Source organism: Strongylocentrotus purpuratus, unplaced genomic scaffold (assembly GCF_000002235.5).
Source record: "Strongylocentrotus purpuratus isolate Spur 01 unplaced genomic scaffold, Spur_5.0 spur5_scaffold_13, whole genome shotgun sequence".
NCBI classification, from domain to species: Eukaryota; Metazoa; Echinodermata; class Echinoidea; order Camarodonta; family Strongylocentrotidae; genus Strongylocentrotus; species Strongylocentrotus purpuratus.
In genome coordinates this window covers 19,801,495-19,825,359 of record NW_022145598.1, presented here as the reverse complement: position 1 = coordinate 19,825,359, position 23,865 = coordinate 19,801,495, and the positions used below count along the sequence as shown (strand labels likewise).

The 23,865-nt window shown below is 36.0% G+C and overlaps 1 protein-coding gene across 1 annotated transcript; it reads left to right on the top strand.

The window, feature by feature from the left end:
• The first annotated feature begins 200 nt into the window (after positions 1-200).
• Positions 201-23,817, top strand: LOC577581 (deleted in malignant brain tumors 1 protein). The gene is made up of 7 exons (XM_030983121.1): positions 201-416; positions 6,893-7,225; positions 7,944-8,255; positions 8,731-9,045; positions 9,595-9,921; positions 10,677-10,988; positions 23,349-23,817. The coding sequence occupies exons 1-7, from the start codon at positions 335-337 to the stop codon at positions 23,450-23,452; spliced, it is 1,785 nt and encodes a 594-aa protein (XP_030838981.1). The 5' UTR covers positions 201-334; the 3' UTR covers positions 23,453-23,817.
• The last annotated feature ends 48 nt before the right edge of the window (positions 23,818-23,865 follow it).

Here is a 23,865-nt window from a genome sequence, read left to right as displayed (position 1 = left end):
TAAACAAATTGAAAGTTCGTCTTGATCTCATTCCAGCAATGATATCGACGTTCTAAATTGAACAAAAACACAAGATACATTTAGCAGGAAACTGACTCAACACTTGACAGAGGGGCTCATTTCCGTAAACAGAAATATCAATCTTTACATTATATTTCCTCATACAACGCAATCACGTACATTAACGTTTTTTGTTAACAATATATATGCGCATGCGTTGTGCCTGAAAAGAGGACAACCCTGTCCACCGAATGAGCTTACGGCTGAATGGTCAAGATTCATAAACTCGTCATCTTCATTGCTTCCATTTTCTCCAGCGGACAGAGGAGGCACCATGAAGGATTTACATTCGATAGCATGTATTTGTTTCCTGCTTTATATCTCCAGAGTCGCTAATACAACATCGCCACAATATGGTAAGTACAACATTGTGACATGTTATCTCGGAGGAGAGTCAAAACGGTTAAACGGGATGAATAGTTGCACAAAATGTTTTTAATCATTTCCTTTTCAAAGTAGTCATACAGAATTACGACATTTATCTTAACTATGCACCATATGCCTTTTGCAGCCCACCCAAGACGAATATGATGGGATTCAACCCATTTTAACCCTGTTTGGAATATATTTGAAGAGCTCGGTTCAAAAAGGTACTACGGTACATCCATACATCCAAGTTCTGAGAAGAAAAAAAAAAGAAAAAAGCTATCTTTAATCATCATAGTTAGCAATGCCGGTTTGGAATGATACTGTGGCTGATCATCCCAGAAGGAAAAACCAGTTACCACCAGTTGAAATTTCCAACTGGTTCCAGTTAACTTCAACTGGAACCAGTTAGATTCAACTGGTTCCAGTTGATTCATGATGCACATCAAGCGGATATTTGGTGCGACTGCATTTCATTTAACTGGAACCAGTCCTTATAATGACCAGTTACACCAGTTGATAACTGGTCTGTTTGCATACTTCCAGTTGCACCAGTTGATAACTGGTCTGTGCATGGCATATTTCCAGTTGCACCAGTTGATAACTGGTCTGTGGGCATATTTCCAGTTGATAACTGGTCTGTTAATTCCAACTGGCCCAGTTAGAATTTGACCAGTTGCATTCTAACTGGCCCAGTTAGAATTTGACCAGTTGAATTCTAACTGGACCAGTTCGAATTTGACCAGTTGAATTCCGACTGGACCAGTTAGAATTTGACCAGTTGAATTCTGACTGGACCAGTTAGAATTTGACCAGTTGAATTCCAACTGGACCAGTTAAAAATCTGACCAGTTGAATTCCAACTGTACCAGTTAGAATTTGACCAGTTGAATTCCAACTGGACCAGTTAGAATTCAACTGGTCAAATTCTAACTGGTCCGTGTGCATATTTTCAGTTGACACCAGCTAATTTGCATAATGGATATGGGGTGCGACTGCATTTCATTTAACTGGAACCAGTCCTTATAATGACCAGTTACACCAGTTGATAACTGGTCTGTTTGCATACTTCCAGTTGCACCAGTTGATAACTGGTCTGTGCATGGCATATTTCCAGTTGCACCAGTTGATAACTGGTCTGTGGGCATATTTCCAGTTGCACCAGTTGATAACTGGTCTGTGGGCATATTTCCAGTTGATAACTGGTCTGTTAATTCCAACTGGCCCAGTTAGAATTTGACCAGTTGCATTCTAACTGGCCCAGTTAGAATTTGACCAGTTGAATTCTAACTGGACCAGTTCGAATTTGACCAGTTGAATTCCGACTGGACCAGTTAGAATTTGACCAGTTGAATTCCGACTGGACCAGTTAGAATTTGACCAGTTGAATTCCAACTGGACCAGTTAAAAATCTGACCAGTTGAATTCCAACTGTACCAGTTAGAATTTGACCAGTTGAATTCCAACTGGACCAGTTAGAATTCAACTGGTCAAATTCTAACTGGTCCGTGTGCATATTTTCAGTTGACACCAGCTAATTTGCATAATGGATATGGGGTGCGTGCATATTTATGTTTCAATACAATTTATCTGATTTTACAGCATATTCCTTAATTACTGCTGATTTAGTTATGTGCAATTCATTTCGAAAATACTACAAATACAAATTGCCAATTATTAGGACATTTCATTACTTCGTGTAAATAACATTTAATTAAACATGAAATTGGGAAAACATTAACTATGAACTAAAATATATTCGATAAAATACAAGTATATTCAAAATATTTAGTTAACAAGTCTACCTATTACCAATGCCTTTACAAATTGGAAATTGCAGACGATCTAGTTATACTGGGTTGTTGCCTATTGGCAAAATTAATTAGTAGAAGTGCTACTTATGCCTTTAATTACTAATTACGTTTTCAATTGGTAGTTGATTGGTCCAGTTAGACCAGTTAAATCCAACTGGTAACCCTGGAAATTGAAATGGGCCAGTTGAATTCTAATTGGACCACTTAGAATCTGACCAGTTGAATTCTAACTCGTCCAGTTGGATTTGAACTGGTCGAATTCTAACTGGTCCAGTTAAAATTCAACTGGTCTGGTTCAACTGGCCCATTTCAATTTCCAGGGTTACCAGTTGGCTTTAACTGGTTTAACTGGACCAGTTGCAACTGTTTTTTTTCTTCTGGGATTGTATGATACATGTATAAAGCCTCTAAAAAATCTAAGTCTGCATTAATATTTTTCAGGAAATCATGTTTTTTAATCTTTGTGGATGTAGTACCTTTAGGAACCGAAATTGGATGTAGTACTTTTGGGAACCGAAAATCTTGCATACTGTATGCAAGTTACAATGCATAACTTAAATGGATGTTGGAACCGAACTGATTTTTAAATGCCAATTTGTTGTTGTTGTGAGAATTCAGCTTTTTCGAAGTGTCAGTGTATGAGGCTACTAATAATGTGTACTAATTCAAATTTGATAAAAAAAGATGTCCCACCTTTTGGAACCGAGCTCTTCATTTAAGAAATGATGCAGTATGCTTTAAATCGAGTTGTGTATAAAACGTTATTTCCATCTTCGGACGGAATGAAGAAGATCGCCAGTCTTTTTTGTTGTTGTTTACATCAAGATCTCGCAACACTTTTAGTCTTGCATGTAAAGCATGAGAAAGAAATCAATTGCATCTTGGGTTTAAAAATTCTCTATTATAATGCAACAAAGTACAGAACACAGTTATTCAAAATTACACTACTGATAAACAGAAACAAGAGGACATAAGGATGGGAAATTTCAAGGATGTCTTTGACAGTTTGTGAGAATAGCCAGTTTGATTTGGAATTTGAAATTATTCGGAGATTGTCGCATTTTAAGTGAGGCTATTTTGCAATTTGTATTTTTATTCAATTTTTAGCCTTTTTTATTCTTCATTTCTTGTATTAGTGTCTGGAATGTTTTTTCTTGTTCTTCAAATATTTCGGATCGTTGTAAGCCAAAATAAATCAACTTCGCATAATAACAAAATAAGAACCGTATTTTGTAAGCACTATTATGGTACTTGATGTTTTTAGCGCTCCTATGTAATCGATATAATTTTCACTATTTGAATGTTTTGCACAACTTTCCTTTTGAATACGTTCCTAATAGTTTTCGTTAACAACTGAAGAGAATGTGGCCATAGAAAAGCGCAAAAGGGGCAAAGGTAAACGAATTATTGCCTTTTCCAAATTTCTACTGCAAAAGGAAATTGATAGGTGTTTTTATAGGGCACATCATGACTTTTTATACAATCTGTGTTCTCTTCAACGTCCACTCTCCGGAACAAGCTTCGACCTTGCTTCCGACATAGCGGATACTCCTGTTTTGTTTTTGTATAAACCACCACATGATTTTGTTTCAATTTGTGAAGAATCATAACACTCTACGATGCATTCGGATAAAGTTGAAAAACAAATTACCTGAGTCCCATGTTTCAACTTTCCGGTTTGAAAATGAATAGAGATAAAAACGTTTAAATTGTTGTTGGGTCCCCTCTCTAAAGAAAATATTGTTAGCCCTTTCGGTAAATTACTGGATGTCATACAAATATTTGGTATAACCTTCTCATTAGACGTAGAGGTTCGGGAAAGGATTAATTATAAAGAAATTCTAAGTAAAATAAAAAAAGCTATTATTTTGGTGTAAACAGAGGGATTTAACTTTAATGGGTAAAATACAATTAACTAAAACGTTTGTATACTGCGAAATTAAATTATGTGTCATCACTTACGCCAGTCACACCTTGGGTTTTTGAGGAAAATGAGAAGTTAATGTTTGATTTGTTATGGAATGGGAAAGATAAAATTAAAAGAAATGTGGTGTTTTTTTTAATTATGATAAGGGAGGACTTAAAATGATAGACTTCAATTTATTTGTTTATACACAAAGAATTATGTGGATAAAAAAATACTCATACTAGGACATTCTAATATGGGATCGAGACAATTTTTAAAATATAAGACTCGTGAGATGGGAGGTCTACTGATAATCTTTTAGTAATGTTTCATTGAGCATGAGCAACGGGTCTTTGCCAAGCTTTTATAGGAATATGCTGGAAGTTTGGGCCACTATGAGAGAGGTTTTACTTTAAAAGGAAACATGTAAAAGAAAAGTAATTATTTTTAACTATAAGTTTATTCGTTTGGATGGACATATGTACTTTGATGAAAATATATTCCTTGGAAAAATATATAAATTACATCATATAGTCGATGGTGGAGGAAAAATTAGATCTGCTAGGGGTTAAATTAAATGAATCAGGAATAATTGGGCTTCAGCAGCTATTTAAAAGTATTCCATTGAGATGGAAGGGTCTTTTAAAGAAAAATGATTCGTGTAGGGACACCGATTTAACGTTAGAATTTGTGTTTAATGGAAGAGTTAATACTTTGACGTTACATCGACAGAAATATATGCGGCATTGTTGAATATGAAAATGGATAAGTCATATGCAGTTGGACGTTTGGAGAGAATATATAACTACTTCGAAAAAGACATTCATACAATATTTTAAGACCTAGGAAATAAACTTTAAATAGTAGGTTAAGGGAATTTCATTTTAAAATGTTATATGAACTTATATATACTAGGAAACATCTGTTTGCATTTAAATTTTCAATTAGTAATATATGCCCCTTTTGTGATAAAAATGAAAAGGCCTATGAGCATCTATTTTTTTACTTGTGAAAAAATAAGAGTTCTCTGGAGAGATTGTGGTGATTTATTCAATTTATTGCATATTACTAATTTAAACTGGGAGGGAATTTTTATTGGTATACAAGTTTTAAATGTAGGGAAGGAGCAGTTAATTATTAAATCAAATTATACTTTAAATTAAATACACGATTTTTGTTTAAAGCAGAACTAAAGGTAAACCCCCACTCCTCAAGAAATTAAACAAAGAATAAGGAAAAGTGAAAGAGAGGGAAGAAAATTAGCTGAAGAGCGAGGTACATTAACACACCACCTTAGGAAATGGGAAAATGTTCATACATAGAGACGGCGAGGCGAAAAAAAAAATCTATTTTCGGTTAGAAAAAAAAATGCTGGAACGGCTGCGATGCATTACTAGTATGCATACATCTTTTGGTACATGTCACTCTGCTTTTGTTTTTCAGTGTGTGCGTGTGTGTGTATATGTCAGGGACGGTGGAGCGACTTCCAAAGTGGGGGGGGGGCACCAACAAAAAGGGCTCTGGAGAACAAAAACGGCGCCTACAAATGGAATTTTCAAAGCGAAAATATATATTTTTTTTAGACGTTGGTATATACACCTACATTGTAATTACATTGTCAGGGATGATTTCAATATTTGTTTATACCTTATACATACTTTATACATCATACAAGTGCTTAAGCTTCATACATTGCGGTGGGGTGTGATGCTCTGAATACGCTTTTGCGAGCAAGCGAGGCAAGTGAGGAAAAAAAATAAGATTTGTGAGGTCGCAGCGCGAAAAATTACGTCTTAAAGAGAAGGTTGAGTTCTGGGAAGAGGTGAAAAATAATTTGTGAGCATTACTCATTCTTATTATGCAAGTGTGTAAGAACATCAGTTAAGACATGTTCCCTGAAAAGCATGGCTCTTCAAATGCTTTCATTTTCTAAATATGCATGTAACATCATAAAAATCGGGGGCCGGCTTTTTACGCCACGTGTTCGTGTAGTCCCATATACATCTTTCTGTGCAAGTGTTTGTAATTTTACCAAGACTTGGCCAAATTTCTTATCATTTTGATGATTCCAGAACCTTGCAATACACACAAATTCTTATATGCTAGATGATCAACCTTTTCTGGTCGGTTCCACATCGTTTCTTTCACAATGCAATCGCATGACCAGAACTCAACTTCATCTTTAAAGAGGAAAAACCCAAACCTAATGGGGTTATAACACATTCTCATAACGGAAGACTGAAAAGACCTTTGATAGGTAACATAATTATATCATCTATAATTGCGAGCGTAGCGAGCGACCTTTAGTGGAAATTGGTCTTAGTCGCTTTAAATTACGGGCACGTTTAATGATGAGAGAAAAAAGGGACACTTGTCGAAAGGGAAAAAGACACTTATTAGAAAAGAAAAGGAGCACGTGTCAAAATACAAAGGGTAATTATCAGAAAAAAATCATTTCAACAAATTTCTCTCAAGTATACTTTAATATTCTTGATCATAATTATATATAAAAGTGTTTTCTAAACAGTTTATAAATATGTACTTATGTTTTCTTGTTATTATTGCAACTTAAGTTTAATCCAAAATATTAATGTACAATATATCCATTTGTGTTCAGAATGATATGTGCAATATGTATTTGATTTGATAGAAAATAATAAAAAGTGTAATTATTATTATTATAATTACCATTGTTATTACTATTATTATTATTATTATTGTTTTTATTGTTTTGTATTGCTTGTAGAACCCCTGGAACTTCGGCTGACAAGTGAACACGAGGGGCGAGTGGAGGTTTCAAATGGCGGGCCATGGGGGCCGTTGTGCGATGACCGATGGACGGCCAACGATGCCAATGTTGTCTGTCGAACCCTCGGCTACACACATGCTCTATTTCCCAACGTCACCGGACACGATGTCGAGGTCAGTGGGAGCGGCGATCTCGAAATGGATGAGGTTTTCTCAGATACTGTGAGATGCGTTGGCAACGAGACGAACATCGCTTTCTGTCCCATGAATGTCAGCTTTTCCGACAGATGCGATGAAAATGACGGTGTAAACGTCAACTGTGAAGGAATAGGTATGAATTATTTTCAAACGTGGGCAAGTCCTTGCCATTTTGTCATATACGTTAACCGTCTACATGCAAGATTTTAGTATATACTAAGTCACTAATGGTCGTATTAAGTTGATTGCCCAACCCGAGTTTGGATCATAGTAATGAATACTTTTGAAGATCCCCCGAAACATATTGGACACCAAATGACCAAATACTTGAGATTGATTTTCACACTTATCATGACAGGTTACAAACCAAATTTAATAAAAGCACGTATGATCAACTATCACGATCACAGGCGAGTGGGTACAAGAGGGGGGGGGGGAGGGGCATTGGCATTACCTGCCCATTTATACTTTTTAATTCATATCAAATCGTGAATTCTTGTAGTGAGTGTGTAAATTTGTCTTCAGAGCATTGTAAAAGATAAGATTTTATAAGTGACCAGTTTTCAAATACAAGTAATTTCAGAATTCTAGAGAGAAGGAGTAATTTTTTACTTTTGTGCGCCTCTCATAATTAAGCTTCCGCTTATTTTGTATAACCTGCCCCGTCTAACCCCTCCCTTCTATTTCTTCCTCTCTCTGTATTTAACACACACACATCCCACTTTTTTCACACTCTCTTTATTTTAATTTCTCCCCCTGACCTCTCTCTCTCTTTCTCTTTAATGTCTCCTCCCTCTCTCTCTCTCTGTCTCCCGTCTTTCCTGCCTCTTCTCCGATTTGATCCTCTACAGTAAAGGTCCGCTTGGAAGATGGCACCAGTGACAGGGAGGGCAGAGTCGAAGTGTTCCATCGAGGCTCATGGGGTACTGTCTGCGATAATAACTTCGGCTTACACGAGGCCAACGTCGTTTGCCGAATGCTGGAGTTTGGCTTCGCTGATCGCTACTACGCCGGGGGACTCTTCGGAGCGGGCACCAGTGAGATCCTCGTGGATGATCTTCAATGTATGGGGGATGAATTGAACATTGGCCAATGTTCCCCGAAATATACTGGGACCCATAATTGCACGCACGAAAGCGATGTTGGCATCAGCTGTGTAGCACGTAAGTAGTACTTCATATCTTTTCATTAAAATCCAAAATCTAGATTTTGTGAATCATAAGCGCGGTCGAAACATAGTATTGCATCCTGATATTCCTAATTTCTTGATAAGAATGACAACTGTGACTATGCTAAACACGATCTCAAAGACTTTCAAGAAATCGACTTAAAGGCAGTGTCCATACCCTTTTGTATTGTCTATATAAATCATTTCTGGATCAATTAATTTGCTATTGTCAAAATCACACAGTTTAGTGACAGGGACCAGGGGTATAAATAATTACACCGAAGCGCATTGAAGTATGCCCGTTATGCGATATATAAACGCAGAATATTCCTACAATTGTCGTTGTATTTTTAGTTGATATCATTATTGGCATTATAATTATTATTATTATTATTATTATTATTATCATAATTGTTAGTTTTATTATTATCATTGTTCTTATCATCATCATCATCATCATTATCATATAGTTCCTGTACGCCTTGTCGAAGGGGGATCACCAAACAAAGGTCGCGTCGAGGTGCACTTCGAGGGGTCATGGGGAACGATTTGCGATGATGATTGGAACATGAAAAGTGGCAATGTCGTCTGCCGAATGCTTGGCTATCCTGGAGTCCTCAAAGCTTACGGGGTAGCGTATTACGGGGAAGGAATCGGGCAGATCATCCTCGACCGGTTTGAATGCAACGGAGGGGAAAGTCATATCGCGCGCTGCGGACAAGACATATATGGGAAACATAATTGCGGGCACCATGAAGATTCCGGTGTAGATTGCTCGGGAGAAGGTAAAAAATTAATTGAATAAAAAATAGTCATAAAAGTAATCACATTAAAACTTACTCGCAAAATATTTCAAAGTGCATTTGTTTGTTGGTGCATTGTTAAATTGATTATTCAACAGTAAAGGAACAGAGATAACTCATATTTGGACAGCATTGGCTGCAGAAAATGCTTGACTTGACGAGATTCATGGTCCATGCAGGAAGGGATCACTTGATAGAATCAGGAAATAGTAAGAAATAATATGTTGAAATTACAAACTATAATCATCTGAACATTTGACTTTATCAAACCCTTTTGGCTCACGGGTATAGATGAGGCTGTCTTTGGTAATCTGGTATCGCACGATATTGATTTAATTGATGATGAGCATGAGTCTAATTTTCAGATTTTAAAATCAAATCCATATCTCATTTACCTTGTAAGATCGTCCCATACCTTATTTCAATTACACCTTTAAAAATGACTACGAATTGTAGGTAATGTTAGAAGAGGAAACAGTATAGAAGCGTTTTTAAAGGTTTTAATGCTGTCACCCCTTCCCACTACTCCAGCAACATCGAACATCCGACTCCGCGATGGCCCAGACCCAAGCCAGGGTCGTCTAGAACTGTACCTTATGGGGGCATGGGGCACCGCTTGTCTGAGAAACTGGACATCAATCGACTCTTCTGTAGTATGTCGCAAGCTTGGCTACCTCGGCGCTGCGGATACCCTATCGGGGCCAACCTCGTACGGGAAAGGAACGGGGCTGGTGTTGGTACAGGAGCCCCGCTGCGAGGGCAAGGAATCAGATCTTCTGCAGTGTGACATTGCCTATCCTTTAGGAGTCACCAACTGCACGCATGACGAAGACGTATGGGTGAACTGTCTGCAGAAAGGTATTACTCACCACTCAAAATGCTATACGATGCAGGACGAATTTCAAAGTCGAAGAATTGATATGCTGGCAAAAGGCGTCAGCCATCTTTGCGGAAATGTTCCAGTACGCCTAAAAAAATGCTTTGAAAACTGAAAGTTGAAGATTGTATCATGATCGCAAAGATTTTCAAAAAATCAACGCAGGCACGTTAAAGTGGAAGTTATGTAATATGTAACTCTACTGTTCGACCCTTTCAAAAGGTGACGCTCAAGGCTTTTGAAAGTGCTCTATGTTGATTTTCAAAAAAAATATTTGCGATTGTGATTGTGATTTACAAATCATACAATTAAATGAGTTTACCGATACAGAATTCAAGGTAGTCGTATGAATAAGGTACATGAGGTGCAATAAAGTCAAGTAGTCTGTATTGTCAATTATTTTGTAATCTGTCCTGTATAACTATCTCTATTGCACCTATTCCTTTAGCTCCCGGCTGTAATTCCCTCTTCCGCTCTTTGTCTCTTTCAACGTCTCTCTATCCCTCTTTCTATCTACCACTCTCTCTCTCTCTCTTTCGCTCTCTCTTTCTCCGCGTCTCTTATACCTCAGGTACACCGTCAAACCGAGATCAAATCGACCCAAGATGGACCAATTCTTGGAGATACAGAGTAATGTCAGTTTAGTTCCGTTTGTTGTCGGTCTGATGTTTGTCTCGTTGATGTGACTGGAGACTCACCCCTTCCCTTCTTCTCTACCCTCTTTTAAAAATCATAGAAAATCTTGAAGTGCGTCTTGTCGGTGGACAGTCTTCTAATAAGGGGCGAGTTGAGGTACTACACCGGGGGAGATGGGGAACCATCTGCGATGACAACTGGAACATCCTGGACTCCCACGTCGTGTGCAGGATGATGGGCTTCGACGTCGCAGAGGACTACGGACATTTCGGCGAGGGATCCGGAGTCATTCTCCTCGATGAGGTGCAGTGCAACGGAGCAGAAGAGAACCTTGGACACTGCATGCGGGAAGACTATGGGGTCCATGACTGCGACCATTCGGAGGACGTGGGAGTATCCTGCATAAGCTACGGTTAGTTTCTGAAATGCAAATAACGAATTGGTAAAATACCCTGGATGTTATTCCCCGACCCCCCCCCCCCAAACAAAAAAAAAATAAATAAAATAAATAAATAAATAAATAAATAAATAAATAAATAAAAATAAATAAATAAATTTAAAAAAAAAATTATAATAATAATAATTAATAAAAAAAAAAAAATAATAATAAATACAAATAAAAATAAACAAATACATTTAAAAATAATAATAATAATAACTAGACTTTAATTCGTCACTTTGACGAAGTAGGTGATACGTGCTATTTTGTTATCATGAAAGTGTGCCGATGATGATCTAATGATAATGATCATAAATACGATAAAGACCATGATTAAGAGTGGTATAGCTCCCCCTTCAGGTATTTGATAGAGATTTGTAGAATCAGGATTTCAGAAAAAGTCGCCTAACACGCAAACTAAGACAATTTTGACATGTCGCCTTGAATTGAATTGTTCGTTATGATGATGTCATCAAAATGATAAATGAAGTCCGTCATTCTTGTAGACAATTTTCTTAGCTACACCGTATCAACATTTTGGAGAACATAGAGCACAAATAAGCTAGATAGTGCTCATAGATGAATGCCATGTAGATTCATGATGTGAACGAAATTCACCTTACATAGGCATAACACGCAAATTGAGAAAATTCTGACATGTGGCCTTTAATTGAATTTTGTACTATGATGACATCAATGAAATAAAAAGCAGTGTGTATTTATCTTGTAAGCAATTGCCTCAGCTACAAGATACCGCAATTTGGAAGAAAATCAGTCAATATTATGAGAAATACACTAAATTGTCCATAAATATAATGACGTCATAATATGCAATTTTGTATTTTGACTTCCAAGGCCATTATGATGACGTCAAGATGCATTTAATGGCCAAATGAGATATGAAATCATATCTCCAAATCGTACTCTATCTAAATATGAAACAAATTTGGCAGTCCTTATTCATCGCAATGGAATTTTGATAGGCATGTTTTTGCCCATATATGCTATGTAATACATGAGCTCGCGCGCACGGATATTTATCTTGAACGGACGCTCATTCCGTTATTAATAGTGATAAAGAGATAATCATGGTATCAAAATGCTTGGAAAAATTTGCCAAACATGATGACAGAGAAAATTTGGCGATTATATGTTGCGAAATGCCAGAACGCGCAAAAAACGCGCGCGCATGCGCGTTTGAGTGATTTTTTGTCAAATGCTCAATATGGCTTGAAACGTATGCAAAAAAATTTAAGAATGATTTGGAGCATTTTAAATTTTTGCGCGCACGTAAACGCGCGCACGAACGCGTACGCGCGGATTTGCGCACGTTTCTTTATCTGAAATTGACCGGAAGGATATTGATCTTATTCATGATAAATATGAATGAAAAATTACTTTCTGTTATGAAGATATGATCATAAATTGATTTTTACAAAATGGCGCCTGGATGACGTCACGATAATTTTGTGTCTTTGAAAAGTCATGCAGTTTTAAGTTAGACAAAGATCTATCATCATTGAAAGTTTGATGACAATGGCTTTTGCCATTCTTGAGATATCCTGCGAACAAAATTGAGGAAGAATAATAACAATTTCCTCTATACAGACACAAAATAAATACTAGACTTTAATTCGTCACTTAGACGAATTAGGTGATACGTATGATAATGGTTTACATAACGAATAATGTATTACACGATACATTATTTTATAAAATGCTCCTCCCATTTATATGCTTCTCCCATTATGATCTATCAATATGTCAAGATTAAATTGTGTCTCCTTTATTATTATGGATCTAGGGAAGAAAGATTGAAACAATATATGACCTTTGACCCTGTGCAGTAACCAGTTACACATTTGACTCTAATTTACATCATGAACAACACCTTTTGACGATTTTATCTTAGTAAAAAAAATGGATTAATGGATTAAGTGAAAATAGGGTAATAATAAAGTAAAAAGGGTTGTTTATGACATTATTTGCGATTCTACGTGTTTAAATAATCAAAGGAGATGGTACAGTGAAAAGTCAAAAAGGAAAAAAAGTGAAGAAAAATTTGTTGGAGACACCCAGACTCGAACTAGGGATCTCGAGGTTGGAAGTCAAGTGCGTTACTGATATACCAAAACATCTCCCATAGCGATTACACGTAAACGGGAAATGGAATTCTAAAGTCCTACTTTGCAAGTGAAATATGAGCATGATCCCGGCATATGATCGAAAAATAAAGTGCACACTGGAGATAGCTTATTGTCTCAGCTACAATATACCTGAAGCTCAGCAAAGAAAAAGCTAAAACAACGGAGATATTGCTCGCGAAAGAGGGAAATGTAGAATCCAGTTTTGAGAAATAGTCATGTCCCATAGACAATACACGCAAAATGTGAAAAATTGACATGCCTCCTTTAATCGCAAAAATAAGACAGGATACCTTTGTCAAACTGGAAAATTGTGGCACTGCATTTGTAGAAAATTATCTCAGCTAGAACATATCAAAATTTGAAAGAAAAACAATCAATATTTACAGAGATACAATCAATTTTCCAAAAATATGCAAACGTCATAATATGCAAATTGAAATGTTGAGTTTGGAGGCCATTATGATGACGTCATTAGTTAATTGAGGGGTCAAATGAGACATGAAATCATATCTCCAACTCATAATCTATCTAAATGTGAAAAAATATTGGGAGTTCATGCCTATTCTGAAGAGTTACAAAGAATTTTGTATAGGCATGTTTTGCTCATATATTGTGGATAAAGATAACGCAGGTCCGCGCGCGCTGTCAACTTTGACGGACGCTCATTGTGTTATTAAAAGGTTAACAAGTTATCAAAATGCTTGGAAAAATGTGCCAAATATGATGATAGAGAAAATTCGGCGATTTTATGTTGCAAAATGGTAGTACACTCAAAAACGCGCGCACATGCGCGTGAGCATAATTTTTTTTTAAATGCTCCATATGGCCTGAAACGTATGCAAAAAAAATTTGTGATGATTTAGAGCATTTTAAATTTTTGCGCGCGCGTAAACGCGCGGACTAACGCGCACGCGCGCATTTGCGCACGTTTTTTTACCTGAAATTGACCGGACGGATATTGATCTTAATCGTAATAATTTTGAATGAGAAATACTTTTCCGTTATGAAGATATGATCATAAGTTGATTTTCACAAAATGGCGCCTGGATGACGTCACGATGACTTTGAGTTTTGAAAAGTCACGCAGTTCTAAGTTAGGCTAAGATCTATCATCGTGGCAAGTTTCATGATAATGGCTTTAGCCATTCTTGAGATATCCTGCGAACAAAAGTGAGGAAGAATAATAAAAATTTCTTCTATACAGACACAAAATAAATACTAGACTTTAATTCGTCACTTTGACGAATTAGGTGATAATAATAATAATAATATTGGCATTTATATAGCGCTCTTACAGACATACATGTGTATCACAGCGCTTTACAACATATTATTATTACCCCGGTCATCGGATTCAGGCTTACCCGCACACAAGGTATGCACATTCTCCACTCCCTGGGGAGCATTCCAGCCAGTCGCCATTTTACAAGCGCCACATGCTAATCAAACCACATTAGCTTTCGCATCCTACCGGGTACCCATTTTAACACCTGGGTGGAGAGTGGCAAATGTAGATCAATGTCTTGCCAAAGGACATTAGTGCCGCGGCGGGACTTGAACCGCGGACCTTGTGATCCACAGTCCGGTGACTTATCCACTCGACCACGACACCTCTATACGTGATACGTATGCTAATGGTTTACATAATAAAGAATGCATTACACGATATCATATTATTTCATGAAATGCTTCATCCATTAAGATCTATCCATATGTCAAGTTTAAATTGTGTCCCCTTGATCATTATGGATCTAGGGAAGATAGATTGAAAAAATATGACCATTGACCCTGCGCAGTAACCAGTTACACCTTTGACTCTAATTTACATCATGAAGATAACATTTTGACGATTTTATCTTATTCAAAGAAATGAAAATGTAATTGATAAATGATTATCATCATTATGATAATGATGATCATGATGATCATGATGAAGATCATAATCATGAGCGGGATCCTGACATCTTATTGACAAAATGAGGGGTGATTTAGATAGCACATAGTCTTAGCTACAGCATACTCAAAAATCAACAAAATCCAAGCAGAAATAACGGCGATATTGCTTGCAAAAGACAGGAATGTAGAATCCAGATTTGAGAAAAAATTATCTCCCACAGGGATTACACGCAAAAAGTAATGGATTAAGTGAAAATAGGGAAACAATAAAGTAAATAGGGTTGTTTATTACATTATTTGCGATTCTACGTGTTCGAATAATTAAAGGAGATGGTACAGTGAAAGGTCAACAAGAAAAAAAAAGTTCAGAATTTTTTTTTGGGAGACACCCGGACTCGAACCCGGGATCTCAAGGTCGAAAGTCAAGTGCGTTACCGATATACCAAAACATTTCCCATAGCGATTACACGTAAACGAAAATGGAATTCTAAAATCCCACTTTGCAAGTAAAATATGAGCATGATCCCGGCATACGATCGAAAAATTAAGTACACATTGGAGATAGCTCATTGTCTCAGCTACAACATACTCGAAGCTCACCGAAAAAAAAGTCAAAACAACGGAGATGTTGCTCGCGAAAGACGGAAATGTAGAATGCAGTTTTGAGAAATAGTCATGTCCCATAGACAATACACGCAAAATGTGAAAAATTGACATGCCTCCTTTAATTGCAAAAATACGCCATGATACCTTTGTCAAACAGGAAAAATGTGTACACTATATTTGTAGGAAATTATCTCAGCTACAACATATCAAAATTTTGAAGAAAATCAATCAATATTTACAGAGATACAATCAATTTTCCAAAAATATGCAAACGTCATAATATGCAAATTTAAATTTTGAGTTCGGAGGCCATTATGATGACATCATGAGTTAATTGAGGATCAAATGAGACATGAAATCATATCTCCAACTCATGATCTATCAACATATGAAAACATATTGGGAGTTCATATCTATTCTGAAGAGTTACAATGAATTTTGTATAGGTATGTTTTTGCCCATATATTGTGGATAAAGATAACGCAGATCCGCGCGCGCTGTCAACTTTGACGGACGCTCATTGCGTTATTAAAAGGTGAACAAATTATCAAAATGCTTGGAAAAATGTGCCAAATACGCTGAAATAGAAAATTTGGCAATTCTATGTTACAAAATGCTAGTGCGCACAAAAAACGCGCGCGCATGCGCGTGTGCATGATTTTTTGTCAAATGCTCCATATGGCCTGAAACGTATGCAAAAAAAAATTGAGATGATTTAGAGCATTTTTAATTTTTGCGCGCGCGTAAACGCGCGGACGAACGCGCCCGCGCGCATTTGCGCACGTTTATTGACCTGAAATTGACCGGACGAATATTGATCTTATTCATGATAAATATGAATGAAAAATTACTTTCCGTTATAAAGATATGATCATAAGTTGATTTTCACAAAATGGCGCCTAGATGACGTCATAATGACTTTGAGTCTTTGAAAAGTCACGCAGTTCTAAGTTGGACTAAGATCTATCATCATGGCAAGTTTCATGATAATGGCTTTATTCAGTCTTGAGATATCCTGCGAACAAATTCGAGGAAGAATAATAATAAATAAATAACTAGACTTTAATTCGTCACTTAGACGAATTAGGTGATACGTATGATAATGGTCTACATAACGAATAATGCATTACACGATATATTATTTTGTAAACTGCTTCTCCCATTCATATGCTTCTCCCATTATGATCTATTCATATGTCAAGATTAAATTGTGTCTCCTTGATCATCATGGATCTAGGGAAGATAGATTGAAACAATATATGACCTTCGACCCTGTGCAGTAACCAGTTACACATTTGACTCTAATTTACATCATGAAGAACACCTTTTGACGATTTTTATCTTATTCAAAGAAATGAAAATGTAATTGATAAATGATTATCATCATTATGATAATGATGATCATGATGATCATGATCATGATCATGAGCGCGATCATGACATCTTATTGAAAAAATGAGGGTTGATTTAGATAGCATATAGTCTCAGCTACAACATACTAAAAAATCAACAAAATCCAAGCCGAAATAACGGCGATATTATATATAGGATTTTATTGAAATCAAAACATCAAAAACCAAGAGCAAACAGTCCAAAGACTGACAACTGTCTTGGGTACAAAAATATAATTTAAATCAAATATACATAATAAAATAGTAGTAATGAATAAATACATAAGTTACATAAGTTAAAATATCAAATAACTAAACTATTATCAATAAATATTGCAAAAAGGACATATAAACAATAAGTATACATCATTACAATTACGTCATATTGCTCGCAAAAGACGGGAATGTAGACTCCAGATTTTAGAAAAAGTCATCTCCCATAGGGATTACACGCAAAAAGTAATGGATTAAGTGAAAATAGGGTAATAATAAAGTAAAAAGGGTTATTTATGACATTATTTGCGAATCTACGTGTTTAAATAATCAAAGGAGATGGTACAGTGAAGGTCAAAAGGAAAAAAAAGTGAGAAAAAAAAAGTGTTGGAGACACCCGGACTCGAACCAGGGATCTCGAGGTTGGAAGTCAAGTGCGTTAACGATATACCAAAACATCTCCCATAGCGATTACACGTAAACGGGAAATGGAATTCAGAAATCCTACTTTGCAAGTGAAATATGAGCATGATATCGGCATCTAATCGAAAAATAAAAGACACACTTTGATAGCTCATTGTCTCAGCTACAACATATCTAAAGCTCAGCGAAAACAAAGCTAAAACAACGGAGATTTTGCTCGCGAAAGACAGGAGTGTAGAATCCAGTTTTGAGAAAAAGTCATGTCCTATAGAGAATACACGCAAAATGCGTAAAATTGACATGCCTCCTTTAATCGCAAAAATACACCATGATACTTTTGTCAAAAATAAAAATTGTGAATACTACATTTGTAGAAAATTGTCTCAGCTAGAACATATCAAAATTAAAAAGAAAATTGATCAATATTTACAGAGATACAATCCATTTTCCAAAAATATGCTGACGTCATAATATGCAAATTGAAATTTTGAGTTTGGAGGCCATTATGATGACGTCATGAGTTAATTGAGGATAAAATGAGACATGAAATCAAATTTCCGACTCATAATCTATCCAAATATGAAAAAAAATATTAGGAGTTTCTATCTATTCTAAAGAGTTACAATGAATTTTATATAGGCATGTTTTTGCCCATGTATTGTGGATAAAGATAACGCAAATCCGCGCGTGCTGTCAACTTTGACGGACGCTCATTGCGTTAATAAAAGGTGAACAACTTATCAAAATGCTTGGAAAAATGTACCGAATATGATGACAGAAAAAAATCGGCGATTCTAAGTTGCAAAATGCCAGTACGCGCGAAAACGCGCGCGCATGCGAGTGTGCGTAATTTTTTTATCAAATGCTCCATATGGCCTGAAACGTATGCAAAAAAAATTTGGGATGATTTAGAGCATTTTAATTTTTTTCGCGCGCGTAAACGCGCGGACATAAGCGTACGCGCATTTTTGCGCGCATTTATTGACTTGAAATTGACCGGACGGATATAGAGTTTAATCATGATAAATATGAATGAAAAATGGCTTTCCTTTATGAAGATATGATCATAAGTTGATTTTCACAAAATGGCGCCTGGATGACGTCACGATGACCTTGACTGTCTGAAAAGTCACACAGTTCTAAGTTAGACTAAGATCTATCATCATTGAAAGTTTCATGATAATGGCTTTATTCAGTCTTGAGATATCTTGCGAACAAATTCGAGGAAGAATAATAAAAATAAACTAGACTTTAATTCGTCACTTAGACGAATTAGGTGATACGTATGATAATGGTCTACATAACGAATAATGCATTACACGATATATTATTTTGTAAAATGCTTCTCCCTTTCATATGCTTCTCCCATTATGATCTATTCATATGTCAAGATTAAATTGTGTCTCCTTGATCATCATGGATCTAGGGAAGATAGATTGAAACAATATATGACCTTTGACCCTGTGCAGTAACCAGTTACACATTTGACTCTAATTTACATCATGAAGAACACCTTTTGACGATTTTTATCTTATTCAAAGAAATGAAAATGTAATTGATAAATGATTATCATCATTATGATAATGATGATCATGAGCGCGATCATGACATCTTATTGAAAAAATGAGGGTTGATTTAGATAGCATATAGTCTCAGCTACAACATACTCAAAAAACAACAAAATCCAAGCCGAAATAACGGCGATATTGCTCACAAAAGACAGGAATGTAGACTCCAGATTTGAGAAAAAGTCATCTCCCATAGGGATTACACGCAAAAAGTAATGGATTAAGTGAAAATAGGGTAATAATAAAGTAAAAAGGGTTATTTATGACATTATTTGCGAATCTACGTGTTTAAATAATCAAAGGAGATGGTACAGTGAAGGTCAAAAGGAAAAAAAAGTGAAAAAAAAAGTGTTGGAGACACCCGGACTCGAACCAGGGATCTCGAGGTTGGAAGTCAAGTGCGTTACCGATATACCAAAACATCTCCCATAGCGATTACACGTAAACGGGAAATGGAATTCAGAAATCCTACTTTGCAAGTGAAATATGAGCATGATCCCGGCATCTAATCGAAAAATAAAAGGCACACTTTTGATAGCTCATTGTCTCAGCTACAACATATCCAAAGCTCAGCGAAAACGAAGCTAAAACAACCGAGATTTTGCTCACGAAAGACAGGAGTGTAGAATCCAGATTTGAGAAAAAGTCATGTCCCATAGAGAATACACGCAAAATGCGAAAAATTGACATGCCTCCTTTAATCGCAAAAATACACCATGATACTTTTGTCAAAAATAAAAATTGTGAATACTACATTGGTAGAAAATAATCTCAGCTAGAACATATCAAAATTTTAAACAAAATCAATTAATATTTACAGAGATACAATCAATTTTCCAAAAATATACGAACGTCAAAATATGCAAATTGAAATTTTTTGTTTGGAGGCCATTATGATGACGTCATTAGTTAATTGAGGGTCAAATGAGACATAAAATCATATCTCCAACTCATAATCTATCTCAATACGACAAAATATTGGGAGTTCATACCTATTCTGAAGAGTTACAAAGATTTGTGTATAGGCATGTTTTTGCTCATGTATTGTGGATAAAGATAACGCAGGTCCGCGCGCGCTGTCAACTTTGACGGACGCTCGTTGCGTTATTAAAGGGTTAACAAGTTATCAAAATGCTTGAAAAAATGTGCCAAATATGATGATAGAGAAATTTCGGCGATTCTATGTTGAAAAACGATAGTACGCGCAAAAAACAGGCGCGCATGCGCGTGAGCATAATTTTTTCTCAAATGCTCCATATGGCCTGAAACGTATGCAAAAAAAATTTGGGATGATTAAGAGCATTTTAAATTTTTGCGCGCGCGTAAACGCGCGAAAGAACGCGCACGCGCGCATTTGCGCACGTTTATTGACCTGAAATTGACCGGACGGATATTGATCTTAATCGTGATAATTATGAATGAGAAATACTTTTCCGTTATGAAGATATGATGATAAGTTGATTTTCACAAAATGGCGCCTGGATGACGTCACGATGACTTTGAGTTTTTGAAAAGTCATGCAGTTCTAAGTTAGGCTAAGATCTATCATCATGGCAAGTTTCATGATAATGGCTTTAGCCATTCTTGAGATATCCTGCGAACAAAATTGAGGAAGAATAATAATAATTTCTTCTATACAGACACAAAATAAATACTAGACTTTAATTCGTCACTTAGACGAATTAGGTGATACGTATGATAATGGTTTACATAACGAATAATGTATTACACGATATATTATTTTGCTTCTCCCATTCATATGCTTCTCCCATTATGATCTATTCATATGTCAAGATTAAATTGTGTCTCCTTGATCATCATGGATCTAGGGAAGATAGATTGAAACAATATATGACCTTTGACCCTGTGCAGTAACCAGTTACACATTTGACTCTAATTTACATCATGAAGAACACCTTTTGACGATTTTATCTTATTCAAAGAAATGAAAATGCAATTGATAAATGATTAGCATCATTATGATAATGATGATCGTGATGATCATGATCATGATCATGAGCGCGATCATGACATCTTATTGAAAAAATGAGGGTTGATTTAGATAGCATATAATCTCAGCTACAACATACTCAAAAATCAACAAAATCCAAGCCGAAATAACGGCGATATTGCTCGCAAAAGACAGGAATGTAGACTCCAGATTTGACAAAAAGTCATTTCCCATAGGGATTACACGCAAAAAGTAATGGATTAAGTGAAAATAGGGTAATAATAAAGTAAAAGGGGTTAATTATGACATTATTTGCGAATCTACGTGTTTAAATAATCAAAGGAGATGGTACAGTGAAGGTCAAAAGGAAAAAAAAGTGAAAAAAAAAGTGTTGGAGACACCCGGACTCGAACCAGGGATCTCGAGGTTGGAAGTCAAGTGCGTTACCGATATACCAAAACATCTCCCATTGCGATTACACGTAAACGGGAAATGGAATTCAGAAATCCTACTTTGCAAGTGAAATATGAGCATGATCCCGGCATCTAATCGAAAAATAAAAGACACACTTTTGATAGCTCATTGTCTCAGCTACAACATATCCGAAGCTCAGCGAAAATGAAGCTAAAACAACGGAGATTTTGCTCGCGAAAGACAGGAGTGTAGAATCCAGTTTTGAGAAAAAGTCATGTCCCATAGAGAATACACGCAAAATGCGAAAAATTGACATGCCTCCTTTAATCGCAAAAATACACCATGATACTTTTGTCAAAAATAAAAATTGTGAACATTACATTTGTAGAAAATTGTCTCAGCTAGAACATATCAAAATTAAAAAGAAAATTGATCCATATTTACAGAGATACAATCAATTTTCCAAAAATATGCTGACGTCATAATATGCCAATTAAAATTTTGAGTTTGGAGGCCATTATGATGACGTCATGAGTTAATTGAGGATAAAATGAGACATGAAATCATATCTCCGACTCATAATCTATCCAAATATGACAAAATATTAGGAGTTTCTATCTATTCTAAAGAGTTACAATGAATTTTATATAGGCATGTTTTTGCCCATGTATTGTGGATAAAGATAACGCAAATCCGCGCGTGCTGTCAACTTTGACGGACGCTCATTGCGTTAATAAAAGGTGAACAAATTATCAAAATGCTTGGAAAAATGTACCGAATATGATGACAGAAAAAAATCGGCGATTCTATGTTGCAAAATGCCAGTACGCGCGAAAACGCGCGCGCATGCGCGTGTGCGTAATTTTTTTATCAAATGCTCCATATGGCCTGAAACGTATGCAAAAAAAATTTGGGATGATTTAGAGCATTTTTAATTTTTGCGCGCGCGTAAACGCGCGGACGAGCGCGCACGCGCGCATTTACGCACGTTTATTGACCTCAACTTGACCGGACGGATATTGATCTTAATCATGATAAATATGAATGAAAAATTATTATTCGTTATAAAGATATGATCATTAGTTGATTTTCACAAAATGGCGCCTGGATGACGTCACGATGACTTTGAGTCTTTGAAAAGTCACGCAGTTCTAAGTTAGACTAAGGTCTATCATCATTGAAAGATTCATAACAATGGCTTTATTGAGTCTTGAGATATCCTGCGAACAAATTCGAGGAAGAATAATAATAAATAAATAATAATAAAAATCTTGACGAAATCAAAAGGTGATACGTCTACGTACGTATCACCTAAATAAATAAATAATAATAAAAATCTTGACGAAATCAAAAGGTGATACGTCTACGTACGTATCACCTAATAACAAAAAAAAATGTATATTTATTATGCCTACAGAATTAAGTAATAAGTAGATGAAAGTTTTACCGACAGTAACATCAGGGCCCTGTCTTATAAACAGTTGGGATTAATCGCAACTTCTTCGCGAAGGATATCAATCGCGCCTATGTATATTAAAGATAGGAGACTGTAAACTTGCGATTGGCTGGAGGACTTGCGATTGATTTGAATCAATCGCAGCTCTTTATAAGACGGGCCCAGTTATGTGAGGTCAGTTATAATTTTTTTCAATAAAATGTTTTATCTTTTTATGGCAAGATTTAAAATGTTTGATTGTGTATTCTATCTATTTTTTCCCTTTTAGTTTCAAAACCAACGGTTTCTTTCTCGCAAAGTTCAACTGAAAAACCAAGAACAGGATTTCCATCGGTACTATCCACAGGTAATGGTTTTCAAGAGCCCTTATAACAGTTTGCATATTGATTGAATGTACATCGTTAAAGTAAATCAATAACAAAAAAAGTAAATAATATCATGTCAATTTAAACTTGTCCGTGCCTAGAAATTATTTTTCTGCTGACTGCCTTACTTATACTTGGAGGAAAAACCAAGGCCTTGGTAAATCTTACTACTTACAATGATTTCTAACTACTTTAACTAAATTTGGATAGTCTTTATGAAAAATAGGTCGTTTTATTTTTGAGAATCTCTTCCTAAAAGTAGTTGCATGGTTCATGCGGTGTGGTGGAATATAAAAATAACAGCACAAATTATATAGCATAATTACCCCTAAATATTGTGGATTAATGACAGAGAGAAACAGAGATAGAGAGAGACAAAGAGAGACCGAGATAGAGAGAGAGAGAGAGATGAAGATATAG

Bases quoted from the DNA above. Each gene is read 5' to 3' on its own strand.
- LOC577581 (XM_030983121.1), top strand. From the start codon at position 335: ATGAAGGATTTACATTCGATAGCATGTATTTGTTTCCTGCTTTATATC. The intron at 7,226-7,943 runs GTATGAATTATT...GATCCTCTACAG, and splicing joins CGTCAACTGTGAAGGAATAG to TAAAGGTCCGCTTGGAAGAT. The intron at 9,922-10,676 runs GTATTACTCACC...TAAAAATCATAG, and splicing joins GGTGAACTGTCTGCAGAAAG to AAAATCTTGAAGTGCGTCTT.